The following is a 27,050-nucleotide window of genomic DNA, read 5'->3' on the forward strand; positions in this document are numbered from 1 at the left end:
CCGGGGCCACAAGTGACCTCCGGGTTATTTTTGTGCACCAGCACAAATTGATGCAGACAGATAGTTTTTATTTCTCATTAAGTTAATATAATTATCAAAAGATTAAAATGTTCTTACAGTTGCAATAGCGATTTTTTTACTTTCTCTTAAATTTTATATTAAACAGCCCAACTGTCTGGTGACTTTCCTTAAAAGCAGATTTTAGTTCACCCAAATCTGCTTTAAATAATTATTGATGATTTGGGCCTATGTGACAAAACGTTTGACCACCACCAGCAATAGGAAGCTTAAAGTCTATTCTAAAAGGTCAAGGAAGCAAGATATGGGTCTGATGTGACGTTTCCTCTTAGCTGCAGAACTTTGACCGAGCTGAAGCTTCTCAATGGATTTTGTTTCAGACTGCCGGGGACGACTGCAGTTGGTTCATGTTTTAGTTCTAAAATGTTCCCAGATAATTCAGTTCAGTTCATCTGTTCATTTTCTACAACTACTTCCAGAGTTTCATGTGAAGTTTCATGAAAGGTGCTCCATACCCTGGACAAAACACCAGTCCATCACAAGAAAAACAAAGACATACAGAAGAAACAAGAATACTCCAGAAAAGCCCAGTGCATTAAGGCTGCAGCTCTACCTGCCATTCCACTTGAACTCAGTCCAGTTCTATTCAAATTCACCCCAAGTTTGTCTCATTTATCTGAGAACCAAATCAGCAGAATCTGATGCAGATGTTAACATACTGAGGATGGCACAGCATGCTGTTCCTCATATTTAAAACTCTCAGTGCATTTGGAAGAACTGGCTGCATCAGAACGATGACAGAGTTCAGTGCTGGCTCCAGCGTCGCTTTTATTCTGCAGCGTCTGAAAGAACTCGCGGCTTGTGATCCTGGCACATCAAATGGTATGATGTCAGAGAACAAAGTGTTTGTAGCGACATGTTTATTATACAACTATGAATAAAAAATAGAATATAGAAACCCTGTCAACTCCAAAACTCCCCCTAGTATTTTGAATAAAATAACATAAGGTTATGATGATTTGGATGGTCCTGATGGCTTCCATAAGAAGCAGAACAAGGAGATCCCAGATGTTTTCTAAGCAACGCAACGAAGGAGGCTCCACAACAGATTTTTTAAATAGTGAAACACTTCCGTTCACAAAGCTCTGCTGACAAAGAGAGAGTGAGAAAAAGAGAAGAATACGAGTGATTCTGAGCTGCTCTTGCCCTGTTTTTTTTAGCATTATTATGCCTTCACTGTGGTACACTGCAGCTGCTGTGATTTCTAAAAGTTCAACAAAAGGAAAAAAAACTGGACTAATCACCTCTTGTTTGTAAAACATTGTTTTAAAATGTGGCTCCTATGGTGGCAATAATGTAAAATTAAATTATCCAATATAAAAGAGAATGGTTGTGATATCAACATATATTGCTGATATCACAACATCAGCAATATCTGCTTTAAACATTCAGGAAGTCATCACAACATGGCTCCTCTATTAACCCTTTAACAATGTTTTTACCAAAGTTTCACTAAGAAGTAGTTCCTATAATGAGCTCAGCAGATCCACAGTTCCACCAGGTGTTTGCTAATTGCTGACAGCTAGTCTGAAGGAGCTGAGTGGGGGAGTCGTGGAGGTGGAAACTGCAGCTCTAAGCAGAAGCTTCATCTTGAAGACAGAGAGCTAGGTCTATCCAGGCATTTTGCAGAGCTGAGTAGTTCCCATGGAGATTAAAGGATTTCTCAAACTTTACATAATACTGCCCCTTTAAACAGAAATGGATTCAAGGGATTCTAAATCTAGAAATAGGATAGTACATTGTCAAGGAAAAGGAGTGACATCATTGGGGACTGGATATCAAATAGGATGTGGACTTCTGATCCAGTTCTGGTTATGACACAAAATTAATCAGAGAAGTTTTATTGAACTTCTTATTTCTTATAGCAGCTCATCAGTTGCCACTGAATCTAATAGAGGTCACAGAAAGGTCAGGATGGAATGAGGAACCACTGGTGGCAGTGTGATGACCAGGCTCTTCAGACTTGTGTTCAGAGTTGGCCTAAGATGGAATGAATACAACGGAGTCTTGGGCCGCACCGTCTGCCGACACAGCTCATGTCCATCACATAAACAGAGTAAATTTGCTTGCATGCCCCTCAACATTTGGGATTGTAAACATTTCCAGCTGGATGTCAGATTGCTCTGACTGTTTTTGTCCACAAGATCCTACTGGCCTGGAAGCAGATTTCTTCCTCCTTAGAGCCAACGCGCAGTGTGATTATTTTTCTTGCTTCTGGCAGAGTTGAAAATCACAGCCTCTTCTGGTTAAACAGAACTTTGAACTGACTTTTGACAAACAGAAAGTGTGTGTACGAATATTGATATGGAGCTAAAGACTGAGATGCTATCACTTGTAGTCAGGGGAACAGATTTATTTTTATGCCAGCTATAAACTGGGGCTGCACATGTTTGATGGTTGAGCCTGAGTTTTGATTTAAAACAAATCTTGACTATTTATTGCCCTTTGAGTACTTCAGGGACTCAACATATTTTGAGACCCAGTCATGCAATTTTCTATTTTTACTCTCCAAAATGCGAACCTGGGTTCAGCAGAGCAGCATTATAGCTCAACCCAAACATTGCTCTGATCACTAATGTCTGATATGAATTACATGTATATATTCAGATTATAATTAGGATGTGATTGCTTAGTCTTTAAGAGAATTTTTAAAAGGTTTAGACCAACGGTATCCAAACTGTAGCCTGGGGTCCCTTTGTGGCCCTTAGAATGGCTTTGTGCAGCCCCACCAGCTGCAATTTAAGAATGATCCAAATCTGACCCATCCAGCACACGTAGTCGATTCAAACTGAGACTTTGTATTTGTAATCAGGGTTAAATTATTTTCAGATGGAAAAAGTTAAGTATGATACGAAGTATTCACCGTTTTATAACCAAGCCTTTAAAACAAGCAGAACTGCATCTAGTCTGAGACTTTTACTGAAAAGCTGACATTTCTGCTCCCAAATCAGCTTTTATCCAATTCATTAAGCCTGGAACAGCTGGTGTTTTGAAAGAAAGTGATCCAAATGCTGTTCTTATGCTGAGAATTAATTTAAGAAACTGAACCCCAAAAATGGGAAAACTAGATGCTTTTCTTTGAATACAGATAACATGCAACATTCTTTTTGAGTAAGATACCTTTCTTACAAAATAAGAAAAAATAAATAAATAAAAAGAGTAATTTATTTGCTTGATCTTGTTTTGATTTTTTTAAACATCCATGGTTTAAACAGAGTTGGAAGTTGGTAGTGAACTTTGAATCTTATCTCTTCAATTTTGAGTCTTTCTTGTGTTGGTTGATGTTTCTTTTCTCTTCAGTCATAAATTCCTATTACAGATGGTCTTCAACTCCAGATGTGTTCTGGTCCAACACACCTGAATCAAAGGGCTGAATTACCTCCTCAGTCTGCTGTCAAATTCTCCATAGTCCTGTTAATATCCTCAGTAGTTGACTGAGTTGTTAACAGAACCACAAGCCCATAAGAAACATTTGTTTTCAATAGTCACTGCATTATTTGTGTGCTTCATACAAAGACATCAGCAACAAACAATCCCAAATCCAATAGAAAAATAAAAAATGGTTTGAAATCAGCCTAGAATACTGAAATATGCAAACTATTTGAAAATATTAGACAATTTTACCACCATTAAGCTAAGCCATTGATTAATATAAAGAAATCGGATGAAGTCGTAGGTGGAGAAATGGTTGAGAGAGAGAGCTCCAGCACTGCTCAACAACTCTGAGGGAAATGAAATGCTAATATTTAAAAGGAGAAGTGAGTGGTCCCACCTGCGGTCAGGCTGTAATAGGCCGCTGCATAATGCATGTAATCCAATGAGCACACAGTAAGGGCCGGGGTTTTTAATTTAAGTCCTCCGTCAGTATCTATTAGAGACATGCTCTCTGACTATCCGTCTGCTGACACGGTGGGCCTAATTATCACAGCAGAGGACGGGGAGCAGAAAGCTTTGCTTGGCTTGCTGTTTCACAGCGCTGTGCTGCTGGCGCTTCGTAATATCCAACTACTCTTCCCTCCAAGGATTCCTGCAACACACACATGATGAAACGACAACACTGCAGGTTTGAACGTCTTCCCAAGGCTAATCCACACTTCAAATAAATGTTTACTCAGTTGAATCTCTTGTAGTCTGTTATGAGCTTCAAAATATGATTATGTTCGACTACCCCAGCAGCTCTGGTTGCCGTCCTCCGACGACAAACTCGTTCATTTTGAAGAAGTTATTTTCGAAGCAATGTGCTGATTTGGAAACCCCTTTTGCTGAGGTTCCAAAGGCTGGAAATTCTCTCTGGAAGCCATTCTTACAGCGTCAACATCACCGCAGCAGAAGGTTGGAAGCTCACATGCTAAGACCGCGCCGTGTGCGTCCTAATTATTAACATTCCACTTCAGGGAAGTTCTGTTTCTGCAGTTAACTAGCAAGCCCAGGTTCTGGTGCAGAATAAAACTTTGCTTCAACCTCAGTTGCTGAATTTTTGCCAAATCACAGCTCTGTGGCAACTCCCTGACTTTATTAATGTCCATATTTAAATGGTACAATATGGAAGGAAGAAAAAGTGGAGGAAAACAACAAAGAGATTCAGGGTGCATTCACACCAGCCCTGTTGAGTCCGCTTTATTAGAACTTGGATCATTTGCTGGTTCGGTACATTTGGGAAGGTGAGAACGTGAAATGGCACAGGGCATTCTGGGTAAACACAACCGAAACGAACCCATGAGCCTAGTGCTAGCAGGAGAAATGACTCGTGTCGTGGTCTTTAGCCAAAGACAAATCCTCCAACTGCTAAAATCTGACATCACCCCATTCCTGTTTACATTTCGTGAAAAAGGAAGTTGTGCTCAGCGTCTTCTTCTGAGATTTTTGTGTCATTTCCTTCGGTGGTTCTTGGTGCAGCGCCACCACAGGTGACGAGGGGAACAGGTTTTTCAAAGATTTGATTCGTTTTACAAGGAGCGACGTGAAAGCAAACTGCTACGAGTGAAAATGTAACAAATGTTGTAAATTTGCTCCCCAATCAAATTGAGTCCACAGGACTACCAGGTGTGAAATTATTCTCTATCTCAGGGGATTTTTCCCAGCAATTTGCATAAAGCTTATGTTGCTATGAAAAGTAAAATGCAATCAATTATACATTTAATGAAAGATAAAGTTAAAACCATAAAGAAATCCTATGGAAGGTGTCAAAGTGTACAGAGCAAATGATTTTACTCTGTTATTCTGACTCAATCATTTCTTTTAAAGGGAGTGGAGTTCTTCTACTGCCAACTGTGATTACCTTCAAGAAAACACAGACAGTCATCTTTACTTCATTATTATCAAACGGGTTTCACCAGCAAAGATATTGCTGCTTGTACAATTGCACCTAGACTAATCACTCACCGTGTCATTAGAAACAAATGGAGCACCACGAAGCACAAGACAAATAACCAAGAGGCTCTGACATGAAAACATTAGATCTTAATCCCATTGACAAATTATTACCAATTAGCATAAACCTAAAGTATTTGTCAAGGAAAGTAGTTCAAACATATGAAATATTTATTACGCAACTCAAACATCTGATAAAAAAAATGGAACACTGAAGCAGTAAAAATTTCTGCCCGCCTTCATGAGTGTATTAGCATACTGTCCACACACTGCCGTGCACTGTAATCAGTCACGAGATGCTTAACATGGCCAGTGGTTTCAAAGTGCTTATTCACATTCATAGCAACCGCTTCCATCTAACATAACACGCTTTTCTTTACAAAACCAGGGGAGTTGATGTGATCAGATACTGATCTACTGCGCTGTTCTCACAGCACAAAGGCTATTCACAGCCTGGAACTGCATCAAACACTTTTTTTTTTTATGAAATGTGAAATTGCCTCGAGAGCTTTCAGTTGAAAGCTTAGAGGTCAGCGGAATCTGGTCGTCTTTGGCTGACTTACTCTCAGAAGTACTTCTGCCTGTTTTCAACCCATTTATTGAAAACAGCTCTATTTATCTTTAAAGCCGGCAGCACACACACACAGATGTTTGAGATCAGAGACAACCGGTAGTTAAGGCCAGCCTGATGGATGCTGTGACACCTCCGTTTTTATACCTCTTGGCTACGGGGAGAAGAAAACATCCTCAGGATGAAAGGACTGCATTTAGGATCTATGAAATCTGAATGTGATTCCTAGAAGATTTTAGAAAGTGGAAGTCATGTTTGTTGATCACTTTTTTTCAATTTTATTAATTTAATTGGTAAAAATAATTTAAAAAAATATATATAAAAAACTTGCGGTATCTTTATCTTGATCTGCCAAGATGAGCTCTAATAAGTGTCTGCCTTTCCCCACCTTAGTGGTGCACAATTACTGTATTTTTCAGACTTTAAATCACTCTGGATTATAAGTAAAAAAATGTATTCTAGTCTAAATAGAGGCGCAGGAAGCTTTTCCTGTTGAGGAAAGGAGGGAAATAAGGTGCAGAAGCTAATTAGACTTTAACAAACACACATCCCAGAAGATGTGCGCTTCACTCACCCTACAATTACAACAAACGTCTACTACCATTTTGAACTGTTAGCAGCTTAAAATAATAGGTCAGGTTTACTTCAGCCCTCTAATTAGAGGTAATTAAAGGTTGGATTGGGCTTGGACACAACGCTGGATCTAAACTCTAATTTAGTGGCTCTGGTCTGGTTTATTAGAATGGAAACAGTCCTTGGATTAATAATTACACTTTTAGTTTGAGAACATGTCGGAGCTGAGAGGCTTTGGAAAAACTCAGGCTGGAAGTGTCTGAGTTTGAATGAAATGATAAAGAAAAAATTATTTCGTACTTTGCAAATTTAATATCCTCAAAAATAAAAAAGGTTGTTTCCCTTAAAGTTCCTTTAAGATATCAACAGGAATACGATTGCACTGTCCCTTCAAACTAGTTCTGTGTGTTCCACCTTGTAACATGTTGATGTTGTCCAACTATGAAACCGAGCATCTAAATCGTCTTTCATTGAAAACAATCTTAGAAAGGGTCATGGCCAGCCAACTGGTTCCTGTCTCATTTGATAAATACCAACCTAGCTTTTGTAAAATGCATATTTAATCAAAATTTATGGAGCATTTGCAGTTCCAAATGATTTAGAAAAAAGGCTTCTTTGATTGTATATGTTGTGGGTCCCTGTTCCAGGTGGGCCCCATGGTTACCTGTAAGCCAGTACACCATATGCATTCTCAGATGATGTACTGTTCTCTCTAATAACGTGTTAGAATACTTACTGGGTGAAACTGATGTCTAATTTACATTCAGACTGGAGCTTAAAAGTGCTGCAGTTAATTTAAATAGACACCTGCAGAGGAGAGGACAAAGTGATGATGGAGAGCTAACTTCATCCTCCAAAACCAGCTGCTATAAATAGGATTGTACATTTATAGTTTAAAGACGCCCCTTCTGTGGGATATTTCCATTAAAACACGTCAGAATGAAGTTCAGTTAGAGCTGTGGAAATCCTGTCAGGAATATGAGCCTTGGCTAACAGAAACAACATTTTTGGGCGCACTTGGATTTCATGTGAATTTCTGTGGGTCATCGTCATGTAAAACTTATTTATGCTGTCAGTCTGAATCATGATGTTGTTCACATTGAGCTATATCTTTCAGAACAGGGGATGTATGTGTGTGTAAAAGGGAGACAAAGCTCAACATATTGGCATTCAGAATGATTCATTTCTTCTTGGACTGACCCCACAGTCATCTCTGTCCACCTCCATCTAATCCTTGTCCTCCATCTGCTCTCAGTGTCTTTACATCTCGCTTCCCTCACCTCGTCTCTTCCACGCTCCCGCCTCCCTAATCCTGTTACATGTTTCAAAGCTTTTGTCAGTTTCTCCAATCAGTTCTTTGTTTTCAGTCTACTCAGGAATTTGCTTGGTTTCGCTTCGAATTTTAACACGTCACACAAGTCAGAGATGTTTTCTTAAATTTCATCTGTTCCACTTCTATTTTTCTTTCCTCTTCCAATCTGTTTTGGAAGGTGAAAACTTAACTGAAATTTCTCCTGGAAACTTTGTGAGTGCTAATCTTTTCTAAGCAGATTTAAGCCTTACAAAATCTGTCCACAGGGAAGGTGAGCCCTGTCTCTTTAAAGGTGGTTGTAAATCTTTCAGAAATCATCTGAACACATGGGGCTCTATAATCAGGGTCAGTCACTGGGGCCAGCAGCAAGTGCTGCTCTCTGCAGACGGCCATGTTAAAGGAATGCTCCTTTCTTCATCAGCTGTCAGGTTTAAAAGCTTTAGTGAGATGTTTATTTGCTGCACTTATTTTGCCCAGCTGACAGAAAAATAAACCCTTTTCATTTTTGCTCTTCATGGAAAAAATATTTTCATGATTGAAACTAATGGATAGAAATGTTACAATAACCTAGCCCTTTGTTTAATATTGAATTTTGTTCAAATTTATTAGGAAAATATCCAAAGTGGTGAGTTCTTTTTATAGGCACTGCATGTTTGAATAATTTTGGGCTTAAATCCAAACAGATGAGCTGATGTGAGTGAATCAAACTTATCTGAGAAAAGCTTTTGGTAGTGCAGGAAATGTTAACATCTGGGCTCATGCAGGCAAGCACTTCAAATGCACGACGCTACTGTAACAGTCACTGACTATTGTTGTAGAAGATTTTAAATTATAGTATGTTTTTGGAAATGTCTGGCTCTATCTTCCTCTTACGGATCCCAGGTTCTCCCGGCGGACCGCGTGTAGCCACACAGAAAACGAGTGTTGACGTGACAGAATTACAGAGTTTAATCCAATAGAATACAACATATGAAATTACAACAGAAACTGCAGAACAACAGAGACATACATTCATTTACCTGAGACAAATGGAAAAGAAGAAGGAAAGAAAGAAAAGCAAAGACGTGCAAAGACGTCTTTGGAGAATTGCAAGAGCAAATCTAGTTTGTTCCTCTCGTGCACAAATTTTTATAGTAAATGCGTATTCTTGTCTTTTAATTTATTCAAATAAGGTGCATCTTTGCTCATCCAACCAGGAGCTGTCTCTGACCCTCTCTAAAGTTAGAAACTCCCTGCAATTTGTTTCCAAGATCAAAAGGCATTTGGCCCCTTTGTCTAAACAGAGTGGAAGCAGAGACTCTCCTGTACTGGCCTGGACTTTTCACAGATGAGTGTGAAAAGCTGGAACTTCTCCTGATTGTTTCCCAGACACACAAAACGCACTTTCAAAAAGATCTTAGCAAACAATCTGCTGTAACTACAGGTAACATAAAGGTCAATAGGGCAGAATAAGTTATTAATCTGAAAACCACAATTAGGCTATTTCAATCAAGACATGTTAAGTTTTAAAACTAGCATATTCTAAATTTATTTTCTTAACACTATAAATGAAGAAAACTGCAATTTAACAGGCTTGTATATTAATATTACTTAATGTTCCATAAAAAATAAATGAAATCTAATGATGAGTAAGTTACCCTGAGACGAGTTAATGGAAGGCAGTTTCATATAGCCATCACTGATCAATTACAATGGGACTGTTTTAGTGTGTACTTGTTCCTTTGCATAAATCTGTTTGTGCGTGTATGTGTGTGTGCGTGTGCATGTGCGTGTGTGTGTGTATGTGTGTGTGTGTGTTCGCACAGGACTCAGGCTGCACGATAGGATGTGACTAATGAACTGTCACTTTCACAAAGACTCACAACCGTGCACAAACACATGTCCAATATATTAGCAAATGTCAGCGTGCTGCAGAGCACTCACGGTCTTTATGAGGACAGTCATTTGTCAGCTTCTGAGAGCGTTCGGCAGCGTTCCTCTGACGCCGCTGCAAATGGCGCCCTAGTACTTAGTCAGATGTAGATTAAGTTGGAGATCATTCCAGGGCAACATGGTTTCAAGTTGGCATTTAGGGGAGCAGAGGGTCATATTATTATTTATAGGCTATTAAAGAGCGTCTACATGGTAAGTAGTGAAATATTGTTTCAAGAGGAGTTTAATGGGGGAGTGGCTACTAGTGCAGAAACTCATGACTGGAGTGAACAAGGGAGAACGTAGGACTGAAGCAAGTCTTGACAAATATACAGGTGCCAGAGCATTTAGAGATTTAAAAATCAGGAAGAGAATTTTAATATCGATCCTAAATTAAATTGGAAGCAAGAGCAAAGAAGCCTGCACTGGAGTAATATGCTCATATTTTCTTTTGCCAGTTGGAAATTGGGCTGCAGCGTTTTGCACAAGCTGTAGGCGTGACAGAGCACGCAGGCCAACTCCTAGTAAAAGGGAGTTGTAGTAATCCAAGCATGAGGTTATAAAGATAAGATTATTAGTCCAAGTGGGGAATTCAGGCTGTAAAGACCGAAAGTGGACAGGGTCAAAATAAGAGTTACAGAAGTGAAAAACAGAATAAAAAGACAGTACAGTGCAGAAAAATACTTAATAGAAGCTAAACTGGAAATATAAATACAAAAATATAAATGTACAATAACATTACATACACACACGCATGCAGACACACACACACACACACACACATATATATATATACATACACACACACACACACACACACGCATACAGTGACTAGCAAAAGTATTCACACCCAACCACAAGCATAAATGTATTTAATTGGAATTTAAGGTGAAAGACCAACACAAAGCGATATGCAACTGTGACGTCGAAAATTGTACATGATTCAAAACATTTTCTACAAATAAAAAAAGTAAAAGTGATGTGTGCTAAAGTATTGGTATTGAGTGATAATAGAAGAGAGAATCTGTGATTTTGTCTGGGTGAATGCTGGTATTTGGAGTCTTGATGCTACAATCTTCTCTGATATAAAACTCTAAATCCTTTAAAAGGACAAAAAAAATTCTGATGGCTGTAAAAGCAGAATTCTAAACGAGCTCTGGCACATCTGGAGGGTGAACAGCGTATGTTTTTATTGTAGCGTCTCAAATTTTTCTTACACTCAGTTTTGGGGATAAAATATTAATCACTCCTCCCAGTTCAAAGCACTGAACAGATATATTTTATTACTTTCACCAAATATTATTAAACAACACTGTTCGCATGCCTGCTCCCTGCTATTCCTTGTACTAAATCAGTGGTCCCCAAAGTCGGTCCTGGAGGGCCGGCATCCTGCATGTTTTAGTTCTCTCCCTGGTGGTAGTAACAACCTTTTCAGCATGTCAATGTTCCTCTTAGGCCTCTAACGAGCCATCATTTGATCCAGGTGCGCTAAACTAGGGAGAGAACTAAAACATGCAGGATGCCGGTGTTCTGTCAGATCAACATACGTTGTCAGATAGTCATACGCTTAGCTCAGACATGTATACGCAGTCATTACCATATGATCTTATTTAATCAGCAACATAGAATCATGATGTAGATCATCATACACTTTGTTATTAACAGTTATATGGCATCCTCACTTAGCGGTTAAGTAGGTTAATGAGTTTTACACGGGCGTCTGTTGTAGTTGACTGCAGCTGCAGCCAGACCTGCTTTAAATCCACTTTGAAACCACGACAAGGTATGTATATTTATCTAGTTATATTATATCATATTATAAACAATTTAATGACTTATTTTTGTCATAACTTGTTGCGTATGCTGAACTGACAACTCCACTGATGGTTGGACTTCTTAATGCGCATGCGCGGGCATGCTACTCACTGCATGTATGCTATCCTGACAGCGTATGGCTATCTGATAGAACACCGGCCCTGGAGGACCAACTTCGGTTGCTATCTTTGTGGGGACTTTCCATTGACTTCCATTCATTTCTACAGCCTAAACCTTTACCCTTTTCCTAACCCTATCCATCACATACCTAACCCTAACCCTAACCCTAACCCTAACCAAAACTCAATTCATACCTTAGCCCTAAATGTGACCCCTGACTCAAAAACAGGGTTTCCCCTTGTGGGGACCAGGCTCCGGTCCCTACAAGGAGCAATTGGTCCCCACAACGTAGTATATGTCAGGAAAATCGTCCCCACAAGGTATTACAAACAAACGCACATACACGCGCACACACACACACACACACACACATTCCATGCTGTAATTATTCATAAAAACAAAAAGAAGCCAGAATTAAAAACCTGCGTGTAGAGAACCAAATACAGCCTCGTTGCTCCATAGAATTTAAAAGGCAAAGTACACAAAGCTGTTGCTGCCCATCAGTCTGTAAAGTCTGCAAGGCCTTTTTCCAAATAAATTGGAATCCATCCATCCCCGGAGAGAAAGATTAGACACAGGAGGAAAAATATTTAGGGATATTGCCAATGCGTTGAGGCAAAACGATGATAATCAACAGACCCAAGAGCTCCATTTCAGACGCTACACATCTCAGTATGTGAAATGTTTATGAGGGACCATTTATTAAAACACTGAGCAAGTATAGCCTGGTTTAGAATGGTTGAAGGACAAAGTGTTTGCAAAGTTCTAATGAAATAAAGCACTAAATGTTATTTCTAACAATGTTCTTTTTACAAGTATAGATGTTTGGCCATAATACACTGTACAACGGCAGCCCATCAGCATAAACATCTGAAAGCTAATGTGGAGCAGGGTGGTAGAGGCGCAGCATTCTGGAGACAAATGATCAGCTGCCTGAAGTTTGGTCATCACTGCACTGCAACATAAAGGCTGTAGAAAACAGTCAAGGTGTTGCAAAGGCCTGATGTTAAATGGACAGTGTTACGTGTTTTTCAGACACATCGGCCCATTTTCTACCAGAATCAAGCAACTGTTACCTTCAATTGTTATGAAAACGCTCTATTAAATATAACATAAAAGACATTTCGTCATTTCATAATTTAACGTCCTGAAATTTGGCCTCTGTCTCTTTAAGAAACTCCTGTTCTTTTTGAAACTCCGCCTTCAGGAAGTCATCACAACATGGCTCCTCTATTGACCCTTAAAAAACATCTTTACCAGCATTGACAAGTAGATCATATAATGAGCTCAGCAGAAACACAGTTCCACCATAATGCAGGACAGTTCCCTGACCCTGCATTATGTTTGCATGGCAGTTTTGCAAAATACGCTGATTTCAATACATCTAAAACAATCACCTCATTCTAGTGTCAAAACTTATCATGACATTGCCACGTTTCCATTAAGCAAATTTATTTTCAGACTTTCAATTTGCAGAATTTTATGGTCAGTGGAAACGCAGCTATTGTAATGTGGTTAAAGGTTAAAAAGTTCAAGGGGTGTGAACAGGTAATGATTGTACTTCCCTTCAAATCTTCACCTGACTGCCTTTGAGTTAACATGTGCATGATTTCTCTTTTGTCCATAGTCACAGACTGAAGTATAACAAAGCTTTCTTAGGATGACAGAAACCGGGAGTTGTATAATTCCTGCTGATTGGCCAAATGTGCGGCATTTGTGTCAGCTGGCTGACTGAAGTATTTACTATTATGCATGAAGTGAAGGACTCAGAGTGACACATGGTCAGATAACCTGCTACCATGCAGACTGTAATACATAAAGCTCAGGGTGTCCAGTTTTCTGTTTGACTCCTGGGTGAGGTGTCCTTCACAGTAAGTTATAGATACACATCAGCATGTTTGCTTTTTATCCTTGATATCGTTTTTGCTACTCACTAACACATCCTTGCTGTGGAGATTTCCATCTCCCTCCTCCTTTTCTCCTCAAGTCTTCCTCGAGCGCGTGCATGCAGGCCAGGACAGATGGCCGTGTGATGAGCTCTCACTCAGCAGATGCACACTAGCATTAATCATGAAATAAAATATTCAAATAGAGCTTTTAACTCTTGCGAGGCATGTGGGGCTTCCTGGAAGAAATGGCTGCTTATTTTCTCTTGATCATTTCAAATCAGCTGAACTTTTCATATGAGCCTGATGTAAACAGCTCACATGTTGTAAGGTTGTATTATCAGCAAGACATTTGCCATGAATAAAGTTTATTTATTTTTCATTACTATTATTTATTTATGCAATTTTTACCTTTGAGTACGCAAAACAAAAATACACACAATGCTCAAAAAACAAACAAAAAAAAATATATATATATATATAAAAGAAAAAACTAAACAGAAATAGATCAATTACCGTCAATGACAAGAACGCAAAGTGTAGACCAAAACACTGTCTATTGATAAGAGTCTAATAAATGCATAAGCTTATTATAGTTTCACTTTTTACAGGATCTGTTAAAAGGGCAATTAAAATAAAACAATATCAAACATAAAATCCTGTATTTGTGGATAAACTAGGTTTTTGGGCAATTGTGGGAAAACGTCGTGTAAACATTTTGGATGAATATTTATGAAGCCTTTGCTCTACAGAGGAACTACAATCACTTTGTAGTATTTAGGAAATGTCAGAAACTAAATTAAAACCATTGTAAACATCTTACCTGCATAATGTCTGTCAGGTTAGTGAGTAAACACCGACGGTAGAAATGAAAGCACTCCTCCACCAGGCTGTGCTAGGTGCGTCTCCGTAGAGAACGCCTGGCCTGGATTCAGAAAATGGGATAAGTGAAAATTCAGAGGAGGTTCATGGGTATGCTCATTTGCATATCTGGTTTCAGAAAACCAGGCAGCAGGAATCCTGAGTCGGTTCTTTTCTAGAGGAGCCTGTCGATGTTGGAACGCTAACCCTCTGCTGACATCTTCATCAGGAGGCTGATCAAACGGCAGCTAGATGTCTTGTCATTAATATTTTCAAGCATTCCTGTTTTTTGCCACATCAATAATTTATCTCAGTAAACTTACACCCTGCACACTGCTCTGCTCAAATAGGACAAATTCTTTGTGCTGCACTCCAGTTTAACGCCAACAGGATGCTGCCAGGAAGGTTAGCGTGGCAGTTAAACGTTGAGGCCTTTGAGGCGGATGTGGATTTGTCAATCACATAAACATAATGAGGTCATGACAAACTCTAGAGTTCAGTCCTTAGTAGATGTTCTTTTATGTTATTATCATCAATCACGAATAGCATAAATGTAGTTTTACTTACATTTTAAGTTAAAGCTGAGCTTTTTATACGTCATGTTTGAGATGTTTGAGTCATTTAATTTCATTAAATGTTCCTTATTACCTGATGACCTAATATTATGTGCATTATAACTGCACATAATAATGCAGCAGTTATTAATATTTGGTTCAAATAAAAATCACTCAACATCACAAGTAACAGTTTTCTACATGAGTTGGAGGACGGGAAGTTTTTTCTGAGAATCGATCTCACCAGCCCCTGGGCGGGCTCTGCAGGGGCAGAAAAAGTAAAAAACATTTTATTCAGTTTTAGGGTGCTAGCTTATTGCTCTCTCATAGTGGTAAGCATTCGGTCACCACTTTGTCCCTGAAATGCCCATGCTGTAAAACATCTAGTAAGTATGCCTGTGATCTTTACAATATCCAGTTATATGAAAGCTGAGCTGTCACCACAGCTGCTGTTGGCCTTTACTTTCTGACAATTTTGGAAATATAAAATAACACCTGCAGAGAGAATCTTATTTCAGTTGAAGTTCATCACATTTTTTTAGCTGGATGTTGAAAACGCTCATCTTTACGATAAAGATGAGCGTCGCAGGAGGACAACCTGTTGGTACTAGAACAAAAAGATGTTTGGAAAGAGTTTTTCATTATCATCCACATAATTTGTTTTTGTTGGAAATATGCCAAAATATTGTACTGCTGAACCTGCAGACCACAATAAGTCAGTGTTGTGATTCCAGTCTGGATGGCTAATAAAATGCAGTTGTAATTAAAAAAAAAACAACAACAAAAAAAACTAGCTGACTGTGCTGAAACCATCCCACACAAGAAATCTATAAATACCTAGAAAACCTGGAAAATTTGGTTCCTTTCAGCCGGGAGCTCTGAGACAATCCCACACATTCCCCTGATAAATCCAGCCAGGCCGACTCAAAACACCAAAAACTCTGATCCACGGTGCAGTAAAGCAGCATGCAGCCTGCAGCCACACATCATGGTAAAGCTATCCAGATGACTGGGGAAAACCAGTGAAGTATACAAAACACTCGCACAAGTCAGTGCAGGAATCCAGGAGGATTTTTAATTCCTGATATTAAATGCTACTAAAATTCAAGTCCCTGATTTGAGCAAAGAGCAGAACCTCACCAGTAAACTTTACTATGTGATTCTTAGGAAGTTCAGAGGTTTATCCTTCACATGTTCTTACTTCCAATGGAACAAACACAACAATGTGACCACAAAATGTTTTGAAGTTATGCAGAAAACCCTGGATGCATAACAGAATTCAAGGGTTTTGGTAATTGACTTGAACTCAAAGATGATCATAAATGGAAAACCACATGGCTCAGAGTTCTTCAGAGATCAGTCAACGCAGTGATGGATCTTATTTAGTATTTTGAAATGGGTGTAAAGAAGCTCAGTTTTTCTGTTTTAAACAATCTCTTAAGTCCAAGCACGCTAAATAACAATATTAATTGATGCCGCTTTGTTAGCCATAGCTGACCGCAGCATGAGCAGAGCGAAACTATTACTGGAATGCAGGACCACTGAGCTACGTTTAACCCCTAGCTACTTTAGCTTAGCTAGCGTTTAGCTTTTGAGATAAACTGACATTTAACAAGTTTAAGGCTATTTTATACTGGTTAGTGAGAAGATGGGAAAGAAAAATATCCATAAAGCAGACAAGCTCACTTCACTGGACTGTCAGTAATTAAAATATTTATTGTATGAAATCTGAATAGTTTGAATTATTGATAGCCTGAGTCCTGTCTTGCTCTAAGGACTGCTCTGTTTGGAATAGTGTTAAGCCTAAACAATGGAAAGTCACAATTTCTAACTCCAACAGTTGTTGGGCGAAAGGCCTCAGTTTCATTCAATAAAACCGTCTAGAGACAGAGATGGTGATGGAAGGAAGCATCTTCTGTAGTGGTCTGTGTTGCAGTGGCTTTGACCAAGCTTCAAATCCGCAAAGACACTTTGCATTATAGTCAGAGTTATCCATGTTATATTCTACATTTAATGATGCATTCTTTACCTATTGTTCTGCATCAGTTCCACAGTAGAGCAATGCCAGACTTTCTTTTTTAAAACAGCTGCTACCCAACAGATCACAGCAGAAGAGATTGAACTCTTCACAACAGATTAACAGATGATATGCAGCTGCAAACACTGAAGGGTCTGAGCTTCAAGTAGTACACTTTACTCTGTTCCTTCTTCGTGCAGACAGTTCAGCCTGTGTTTCAGTCTGCTGGAGGACTGAGGTATCCACTGCACACACCCCCTCCACTTCTCACATGATGAAAATTGGTTTTGACATGTTCCTGTTACTCCTGAAATCCACATCCACATTGTTTTGTTGAGATTCGAGAGGAGATCATTATTTGTTTCACTGTTTATAATTGTGTTCTGAATCCAGAATGAAACATCAAGACCATACCACAGAACCAACAACCTCCCAGGGCAGACATAGCAGCTGCTGATGCCAAGGCTGACAGTCCCCACTGCCAAGAGAGAGAGAGGGCAGAGAGCTGACACACAGATCAGAAACTCAAGTTGTTTTTAAGGAAGTAGCCATCAGCCATCTGACTCAACGGAAGGCTCTCTACTGTCCTGCACTCTCATTAGGAACTATGGGTACTGATCAGCTGAACACTAGGGAGACCTGTGTCCTTTTGTGCTGATTGGTCACTTTTTACTGATTCATGGAGTCTAGAGAAGGATGCTCCTTAGCTCTGTCCATTAGGACTTCAAATATGATAGGAAGCAGCTGAGAATGGTTATTGTAATTTAACGTAAAACTGAAAGGAGGGACTGAAAACAAAAAGCTGAGTAATCCAGCCAGCTAATACCAGCTCTGCTTCTACCTGCTGACGTGGCTTCATGTCAGATAGTCCCTCTCTATTCAATGTAGGTTCCAGGTTTACATGCAGTGTTACATGCAGTGGTGTCTGCTTTTCCACCCGTACCCCCAGGCTGCCTTTGGGACGTAACAGATGGAAGACTGATTTTCTGAAAGACTTTACACCTGCAGCTACACACAGCATGTTGACCTTTATGATCCAACATGTGCTACATCCAACAAGCACAGATAACCTGACAGAGAGAGAGACATTGCTACCAAACTACATCTAGATACATTCAAATTACAACAGTTTTCTGAAGAATATTAAAACAGGGGCTAAAATATGGTTCAATTTTCATTCAAAGCTTTATCATATTCTTCTACCATCAAGAACTCAAGTCTTATGTTGTGATATTTATGTATGTAAGATAAATAAAAGGGTACAAAGATTCATCTTGAGTATTTTTCATCTGTTGTAATCATTTAAAATAGGAACATTGTGTTAATATTCTATATTGGTTTAGATTCTCAGTCATCCAGGAAATGTAACATCCTAAGAGTTTAATGAACAGAAGCCGACTGACTCCTGCTGTTTTTTCAAGAAACAAAGTTAAACTGTCAAAGTAAAGCTGAGACTGAACGCTCGTTTTTTACCTTGGTTCTCAGAAGCACTGCAGGTATCCTCGAACAAAACAACTCCAATTGCGAGTCAATGTTTAATGTAGTAAGAGTTATTAATGTTTCAACTGCCAGATGTCTGGGAGCCAATAAAAACCACGGTGGAAACAAAGTATCAACTCTGCCAGGCCAGAGTAAAGAATTTTTAATGTTTGATGGAAGAACAACTAGTCTGGCTGAAGATATTCAGATTACAAATGCAGAGCTAGTGTTGCATCTCCTCTTCCTAACTAGCACAGTATAAACTGATCTTTGCAGACAGGAAGTTGGAGCAGCAGAGGAAGAACATGTGAGCTCATTGTCTCTCTCCTGCTGTTTACTGTTTGAATACTGCCAGTCGGCTGGCCAATCTTGGCTCAGCCATTCAGTCTGTCAAGCTGTCTCCCTGCACTGTTCTCCTCTAAAATTCAAACACAACGGAACAAAAATTCCAACTAAAAAGGGCAAAGAAAGGAAGTTATTAACACAGCTTGAAAGATGTACTGTAATTATACGGTACCTTGAAGAAGTGTGAATAGCTCTTGAATATTTTTCCACATTTTGTAGTTTTCACAACCACAAACTTCAAAGGGTGATATTTTTTGGTTTTTGGAGGCAGATGAACCCAACGTTTTGGATGGTTTTTAAATAAATGTGTCCCAAAATACAAAAAGTGCAGCATTTATTTTCACTCCTACAGTAATCCACTGTAATCCTTTCTTTTTTTTCCCTAATTCGTAAGCAGAGTTCATATGGGCATATTAGTCTCAGCATAAATGTAATAATTCTGCTTCAGGCCTCAGAAATCTGTTAGAGAACAACCAGCATGAAGACAAAAAGAAAAGCTTGGGAGAAGTTTAAAGCAGCGATAGGTTTCTATATATACGCCACAAACAAGGTCCTGGATCACATCAGCAGTGATAGTAGGCTGCGTTTCCGTTCACTGTATGATTGTGAAAATTGGAATAATGCAAATAAATTTGCTTAATGGAAACACATCAATTAAAAAAAAGAGACATGGTTTCTGATAAAACCTTTTTGTGTTAGGATAAGATGGTTTTTCAGCCATTGTGCAGATTTGCAATGGAAAAACGTTATTCACATCGCACAAGTCATGTGATCAACAACCGGATGTTACTACTGGCAGAAGCGACGAAGAAGAAGATAGGAAATGGGAGGAGGATGATGGTTGTTTCACTTTTTTTTTACTTATCACATGATCAAGCTTATTTATGTGAGATTTTAATTATGTTTCTTATTTAATGGAAACAATGGCGATTTTGAAATTGTGTTTTTTCAACATTAGTAGAATATGAACAAACTTTTGCGTGAATTTGTAATGGAAATGCAGCTATTGAGAGTGAAGGTCATGATCAGATACTCTAATGGAGTATGAATGCAGTTTTTGATAGTAAACACTTCTAAGGTTTACTTTGGAGAAACTGGAAGTTCAAAAGCAGAAGAAATCAGACACAGAGTGTATTTAGTTTTAATTGTTATTTAGTCCTGAGTTATTAATGCATGTTCAGAGGATTTCATCTTTCCATGCAACAAAGGAAAAAGAAACAACTTCCTGGGGAGAAGCTGATGGATGAATCATTCTAGCAACCTGAGAGTATCAAATGTTTTTCACCTTATGCAACCTTTTTGAAGATAGAAGAGCAAATAGCAGCAAATCAGTAGCGCAATCATTCATGAGGCTTACATGGAGACAAGGTGAGGGTCAGATCTTTGCTGCAGATTTAATGCAGATCATATTTTTTGTGGATCTGCCGGCTTAGCTTCTGAACAGAGAAACTGCTGTCCGTAAGCAAGAGGGCAGACAAAATGATTCAGTTTGCTCTTGCAAATAAGAGTTGCATTTTGTGGGAAATAAAAAATAGAGAACAAAAACAGTCACAATGATTAAGAGAGGCGATGAACTAAACGGGAATTTGTTGTGTGATAGTTTTAAGAATGTTCTTGTTTAGAGTGGAGGCTGATACAGGAGAGGGTAAAGGTTCTGTGGAGATAAAACACTGTTTTAAATGTAATACAATTCCATCAGCTAAATGTGCTCAGGTGAGAGTATATGTACACAGTGTTAAAAACATGAAAGTAGAAATGTGGAACATTCATGTGAGTAAATATGGCCATTAACATCTATCATCTGTAGAATAATTATGATGAACAGAGAAGCTGGAAGCTGGTCAGAGTGGATCTGGATAGAGTTAATCCAGAACAATTCAGGAAGAAAACATTTTTTTTTCTCTCTCTTCTTGCCCCTCCTGCTCCAGAAGAAAAACCTCACACTTTGAAGAACCCTGTTCATGTGTTGGAATATCCCAAAATCTACATTTAGACTCATATAATGTATGTTTGTGCAGTTCTGATCTTCTGATGATTGACAACAGCTTTCAATCAAACACAATTATTTTATAGCACATTTAAGCAACAAGGCAAACAAAGTACTTTGCATCATAAAAACACAAACATGCAAAGTCATAAAAAAACACAATAGTCAACAATTGGGAAAACCGGAAACAAACATTACTTTTTGAGGAGTGCCATCAATAAAATCATGAATACACATCAAATATTTTGGCCAATATGATTCTAAAGTAACTCTAAACAGGTAATATTTTAGCCTAGATTTAAAGGAATTCAGTGTTTCAGCTGTTTTGCAGTTTTCTGGAAGTTTGTTCCAGATTTGTGGTGCGTAGAAGTTGAATGCTGCTTCTCCATGTTTGGTTCTGGTTCTGGATGCCGAGCAGAACCAGAACCAGAAGACCTGAGAGGGCTGGAAGGTGGATACATCAGCAGTAGAACTTTAATGTATTGTGGTACTGAAACGTTCAGTGATTTATAAACTAACAGTATGTTAAAGTCTGTGCTCTCAGTGAAGGACTGTAGGACTGGGTGATGTTCTCTATCTTCCTGGTTTTAATCAGAACTCCAGCAGCAGTGTTCTGGATCAGCTGCAGCTGGAGGCTTGATTTGTTAGTTAGACCTGTGAAGATGCTGCTGCAGTAATTAATGCGACTAAAGATAAACGCCTGGATGAGTTTCTTTAGATCTAGTTGAGACTTTAGTCCTCTAATCCTGGAAATGTTCTTCAGGTGACAGAAAGCCGACTTTGTAACTGTCTTTATGTGGCTCTGAAGGTTCAGGTCAGAGTTCATTACCACACATAGATTTCAGCCTATAATAAGTGAAGCTGTGTGGACTCTGGATCATTTCTCTGTAGATCCAAAGATAATAACTTCAGTTTTGTTTCTGTTCAGCTGGAGAAACAACTTTATTCATTTCATTTTAATTTTACATCAAGTATTTTAACACGCATTTTACCTCAAGTTTGTAATAAAGTATTTCTGCATAGTGTGAGTCACAGAAACAATTTTCTGTATGCACATGTATAAAGCTACGGCCATATTCAAACAACATGAGGCGCATTAAAATTGATGCATTTTTATAATAAATTAGACCAAACAGAGAACAGCTCCCTGGATTTGTATAGAACTCCATGTACATGAGCTCCGGTACAGCTACTCAGTAAGCCAGATATTTCATTAGCCCAGCTGACCTACATTCTCCGCTGGTTTGGATTAGAGAGGCTCGACCTTCTGCTGTCGCTCTTGTGATTTCATGATATCTTGTGTGAACAACTGCAGCCACAGCAGCCATGATTAGTGGCTCATGCTGCTCGCTGAGAACACTGTGAAGTTCAGGCCTGTGATACTTTAGAGCCCTCATCACAACAAGATGAGCTGTTAGAAACAAAGACCTGCTAAATGAAGTGTCCATCAGAAGTGGTCTATAATTAACTCATTACTGTGGACAAAACGGCTTTCATTCAGCCAAATTTGAAGCAAATAAAAAAGTCTTACTATCAGTACAAATATCATGCTTCCCTATGTTTTTGGAATGGTTTTTGGATTGCTTAAATCAAGAGAAATAAAATCTATATTTTTTTCCAGTTCCTGAATTTAATTTGATTTTATTATGTTTCAGAAGTGGACTAAATTTCGAATGACTGGATGCTCCAGGTGGCCATCGGGACGCCAGCTGATTTTTCTCCACCACTGTGATGTTTATTATTCGGCTTGAAGTTGTTTCAGGTGAGTACATCAGCTCAGTGCAGAGCGAGCTGCTGGTACCAAAGGAAAAATAAAGTTCATCTGTCTTATTCACTGGAGCTGCATGACAAACTTTTGCATTTCTCTCTGATTTGTTTTGGAGTCATTTTTTCAAGTTGAGCTATGATTCACACAAACATTCTGCATGAGTTCAGGTTTAAAGCAGTGTTGGATTTGTTCTGTATGGATGTGTATCAAACGGACAACTTTTGTACAATCACACCCTCAATTATTATTGTATTGTCACATAGCTATTAGCATAAGTTTTGTAGTATTGTTCTGATTTTTTTTGCCATTTTAAAATTTGCTTGAGCAGCACTTGGTACTTTTAGAAAGGATAAGTCATTATCCTGTTGTTCTAACTACCACAATTTATTTCATTTACACAGAAATGCATTTTTTATCATTCCATAATCAGTGAAATCTGTTGCTCTGTGAAAATACAATTTTGTGGAGCAACTCAGACCAAAAAATCTAAAATGGTTCTGTAGTAATATCTTCAGTAATACTCAGTTTGTTTCTGATTGTTTGCATCTCACTAAAGAAAGGCAGCTAAATTTGAAATGAGTCACATTCTGAGCAATAGCTTGTTATTTAAGTTGGAGGTAGATTCATTCCTACGTCCTAATTTTTCATTCTGACACAAATAAAAGGCAACATTATTAACATGTAAAATTTATATTCAAAGGTTCAACACAATTTTGATTAGATTGGAGTAAATGACGATTTCCTGCCTTTCTGTGAAATTATTATGCTTCTGAGATCTAAGGATGTTTAGTTTAGTCTTACAGTTGCTAATGTTGCATTTGATCAATTTTGGAGGAAAACACTTCAAGTTAGAAAAAAACTGCTCTGTTGTTTAAATTATTCTTTTAGGTATTTTCCCATAAACATTCTGCTTTCAGTACCAAGTAGGTGTTATATCTGCTGTAAAAATTATCTTTTTTTAAATTGTTGCTGCTATGGTATTAGCAGCTGCATGTCGGTGTAGAAAGCAAGATGGTCTTCAGTTTAGCCCCATTCCTTCTGTAGGAAATGTGAGTGAATGACAAAACTTCCTCCTGTGTATCTATTGAACTAACTAGTAAACCTTCAAAGTGAAGGAATGATTGAGATGTTGCTGATTTATTAGCTTTGTAATGGACTGACAATGAGTGCATTCTTTGAAGGCAGTCTTTCAGTTGTCTGGTCATCATCGTGAAAGCAAAGTAAACCGTTACATCACATAGCTACTGCTGATAATGAGACAATAAAATCTGTTCACTCATTCATTTATCTGGGGCTGGTTGTCAGGGGAACAGCCTCCCTTCCTCCAGCTAGAAGAGGGGTTGTTCCTCCTAAACGCACTCTTCAGGGTGACTTCATTATTAATCAAAATCGTCCTGAAGCACAACAGAATTCCTAGATGGCATTTCTTCTAAAACAACATCTGCATAATCTGAAGTGCTGTGTGGAGGTGTAGAATACTGCATGTTTTAGTATCGATACGATACACGGCCAGTATCATCAACACCGGTCCTGTATCGGCTATTTTATTTAGCCCTTTATGGCTTAAATTTAAAATCTCTGCCTGGATATGTTTGCTTATTTTAATTATGTGAATTTCTTTAAATGTTCTCTAAGTAAATACATTTGCCCATTTACTGTCGATTAAAAGAGAGCCCTTCAGATTAATTTTACTCCCTGCTAAGGGGGGTCCTTTAACAAAATTGTGTCATAGATCTAAACAAAATAAATCAAATTTTATAGGTGTCTAAGCTGAAGCTGAACTATTGATATTACCACACTAGTATCGATCTAAATCAGATTCCCTACTAAGTAGGGAAATCAGATTCTAATTTCTAATTGTTCATTGGCACCAAATAAGAATCTTCCTTCTGGAATCTTGAAACCACAAATAGTCTTACTCTATGGAGAGAACTCCAACTTAGAGGCAGTCAGCTGTGAGTTTCTCAACACCTATATACAGTACGTGGTCCACACAACAGAATGAGAGGCTGGGTACCACAGTCTAAACCGCATGTGGAAGTTATCCCTACACCTCACTGGTTCCATGTCCAGTACGGATCAGTGGTTCAGCCTGATCCGTACTGGAAATCAGAACTGACACTATGAAGGACATGGCTGTGAGCCTTCTTGAAAAACTTTCACAACAGTCATCATCAAGAGGAAGTACTCCCATTTTTAATGGATAGAAAAAAAAAAGAAAAAGAAAACTACCAAAAGTAGCTTCAAAATGTCATTTTCAACAAGAAAATAGAGAGTCTGGGACTTCTTCATAGAGGAATTTATGTCATATAGTTATAATGATTTCCTCTGAAATAGACTAAATGCCTCTGGATTATGGTGCAGTCAAACGGACTGCAGGTGAGGACACAGGTGAAGCTTTGGTTAGACATTGTTTTTAATGAAGACAGTAGCTGTGCTTCCATTGACCAAATAGTTGCACAATTTGAAATTTTCAAAATACATTTGCTTAATGGAAACACCAATTTCAAAGAAACACTTGTTTTTTTGATCAAACGTTTTGGTGCTGGGAGGAAGAACGTTTATTAGGTGCACAAACTTATTCATGTGTGATTTTAATTGTGTTTTCTATAAAATAGAAACACCAGAGTTGCAAAGTTTTTTGGTTTTTTTTTACATTAAAAAATAGACAAAGTTTTGTGTGTGTTAGTAAAGGAAACACAGCTAATGATCGGCTATATTTAGAGCTGCTGTGGTAAATTACGGCCAGAAGCTGGTTGAGAACAAACACTCCTCACACTTCAGCATTTCATCAGTTCTTCCATCCTTACCTTCCGTCCTCCTGTGTTCAGCCTCAGAGGGGTCAGGTGAGGGTCAAAGATCATGTGAGTGGTTTCGATGTCAATGGGGGACTGTCTCTTCCCGATGGCACATAAGTTCCAGGCCGAGTTGACCAGACCCCAGAAGGACGGAACTAGTGAAGAATGAGAGGGAGACAGAAACAGAGATACATTTTCATTTCAGGTAAATCCAAACAGAAAGAGAACAGATAAACTTAATTATGATGTGATTGGAGAAAACAGGAAGATGAGATTTTAATTTACTGAAATCCAATAATAATAATAATAATAACAACAGCAACAACAGTAACAGACAAACTATTGCTAGCTGCTCATCCATGGGATTAAATTATTTTTACTTTCCTCATCTGAGTGTCTGTGCTGCAGCACATTCAGTTTGAGATGAGATCAGATGTGCTGGGTGCCAAGGCTGTGCTGGAATCCATGTAGGTTTGCATTAATATAGAAAGAACTGAGTGGGAGTTGTAACCATTTTTACACCTAGTGTGTGAAGATGCAACAGAGCAGACCAAAACATTACCTTAGTAAGGCAGGAAGGAGGAAGGTTTTCAAGAGAAAGCAGAAATGAAGGACAGATGACAAAAACATAATTTAGAACCATTTTTTAAACCATTTTATGAACAAAACTAGAAAATGCTAAATTTGAAACTAGACATGTCTACTAAAAATAGGCTCAGTCAGCAGTTTGCAAAAGATATGATCTTGCATTTTTGATAGTCAGTCATTCCTTACCCTTCATATTGTTTAACTTGTTCTAGTGGAAGAGTGGAAAGATTGAGCCAACCTAGTCTGACTGTTGGTCCACATAGTTTACATCTGAATTAATGGAACTGTTGAAGCAGAAGATCAGCTGGAAAATGAGGGGCACTCATCACTGACCTGCTGGGCAGCAAAACCAGAGACAAGAGGCCAGACCCAACCAGTACAGACATATTTGAACTTTGACATAAGAGTTGTCTGACTGAACTGTAATAACATCTATCCATTGTTTGAACCCACTTCTGTCACAGTGTGATTTGTTGAGGACCCAAGCGCAGAGGCTGTCAGTGGAACATAGTGACTTTAATGAAGAATAAACAAAAGGAGACTGACAGAGATTATCGCTGGGAGAACAGTCAGCTCAAAAATAATAACCACAGAGCAACTAACAAGTAAAGGTAACGAGAAGGAGGCAGAGAAAAACAATGAGACCAGAGGACTAGGTATGCTCAGAGGGGAGGTGGATAAGGACATGGGGAACAGGTGAGGAAATCAGGTGATAAGTAACACCTGTTCCTGGCAGGCTGGAGGGACCAGAGGAAGGGAAGGAAGGGAAACAAATGAACACAAACAGAGTTAAACAAAGGAAGGAAAACACCAATCTAATTTCACATACACAAATAAAAGGTAAGCAGTCAAAGAAGCTGAAGACACAAAGGAATAAACAATATGAAAGGATCCAAGTAAGTAAAAAACAAAACGATCAAAACTGAAATGCCTGACAATCATAGCTGCTAATTCCTGCAGGGCTGTGAGAGGGGCGGGGCTTATCTCCAACAGTGATTGGGCGAGAGGTGGAGTACA

The 27,050-nt window shown here is 38.7% G+C and overlaps 1 protein-coding gene across 2 annotated transcripts in view; it reads right to left on the minus strand.

Annotated features, from left to right (window-relative positions):
• LOC106917927 (carbonic anhydrase-related protein 10-like) overlaps window positions 1-27,050 on the minus strand; it is a 91,565-nt gene that overhangs the window by 16,369 nt on the left and 48,146 nt on the right. For both annotated transcript variants that reach the window (XM_088008033.1, XM_088008032.1), the window contains exon 3: window positions 25,458-25,600. In XM_088008033.1, the coding sequence (XP_087864159.1) occupies window positions 25,458-25,600 (143 nt within the window). The remainder of the gene's footprint in view (window positions 1-25,457; window positions 25,601-27,050) is intronic.

This window comes from Poecilia mexicana, unplaced genomic scaffold (assembly GCF_051168715.1).
Source record: "Poecilia mexicana isolate PSO_F unplaced genomic scaffold, ASM5116871v1 scaffold_8, whole genome shotgun sequence".
Lineage (NCBI taxonomy): Eukaryota > Metazoa > Chordata > Actinopteri > Cyprinodontiformes > Poeciliidae > Poecilia > Poecilia mexicana.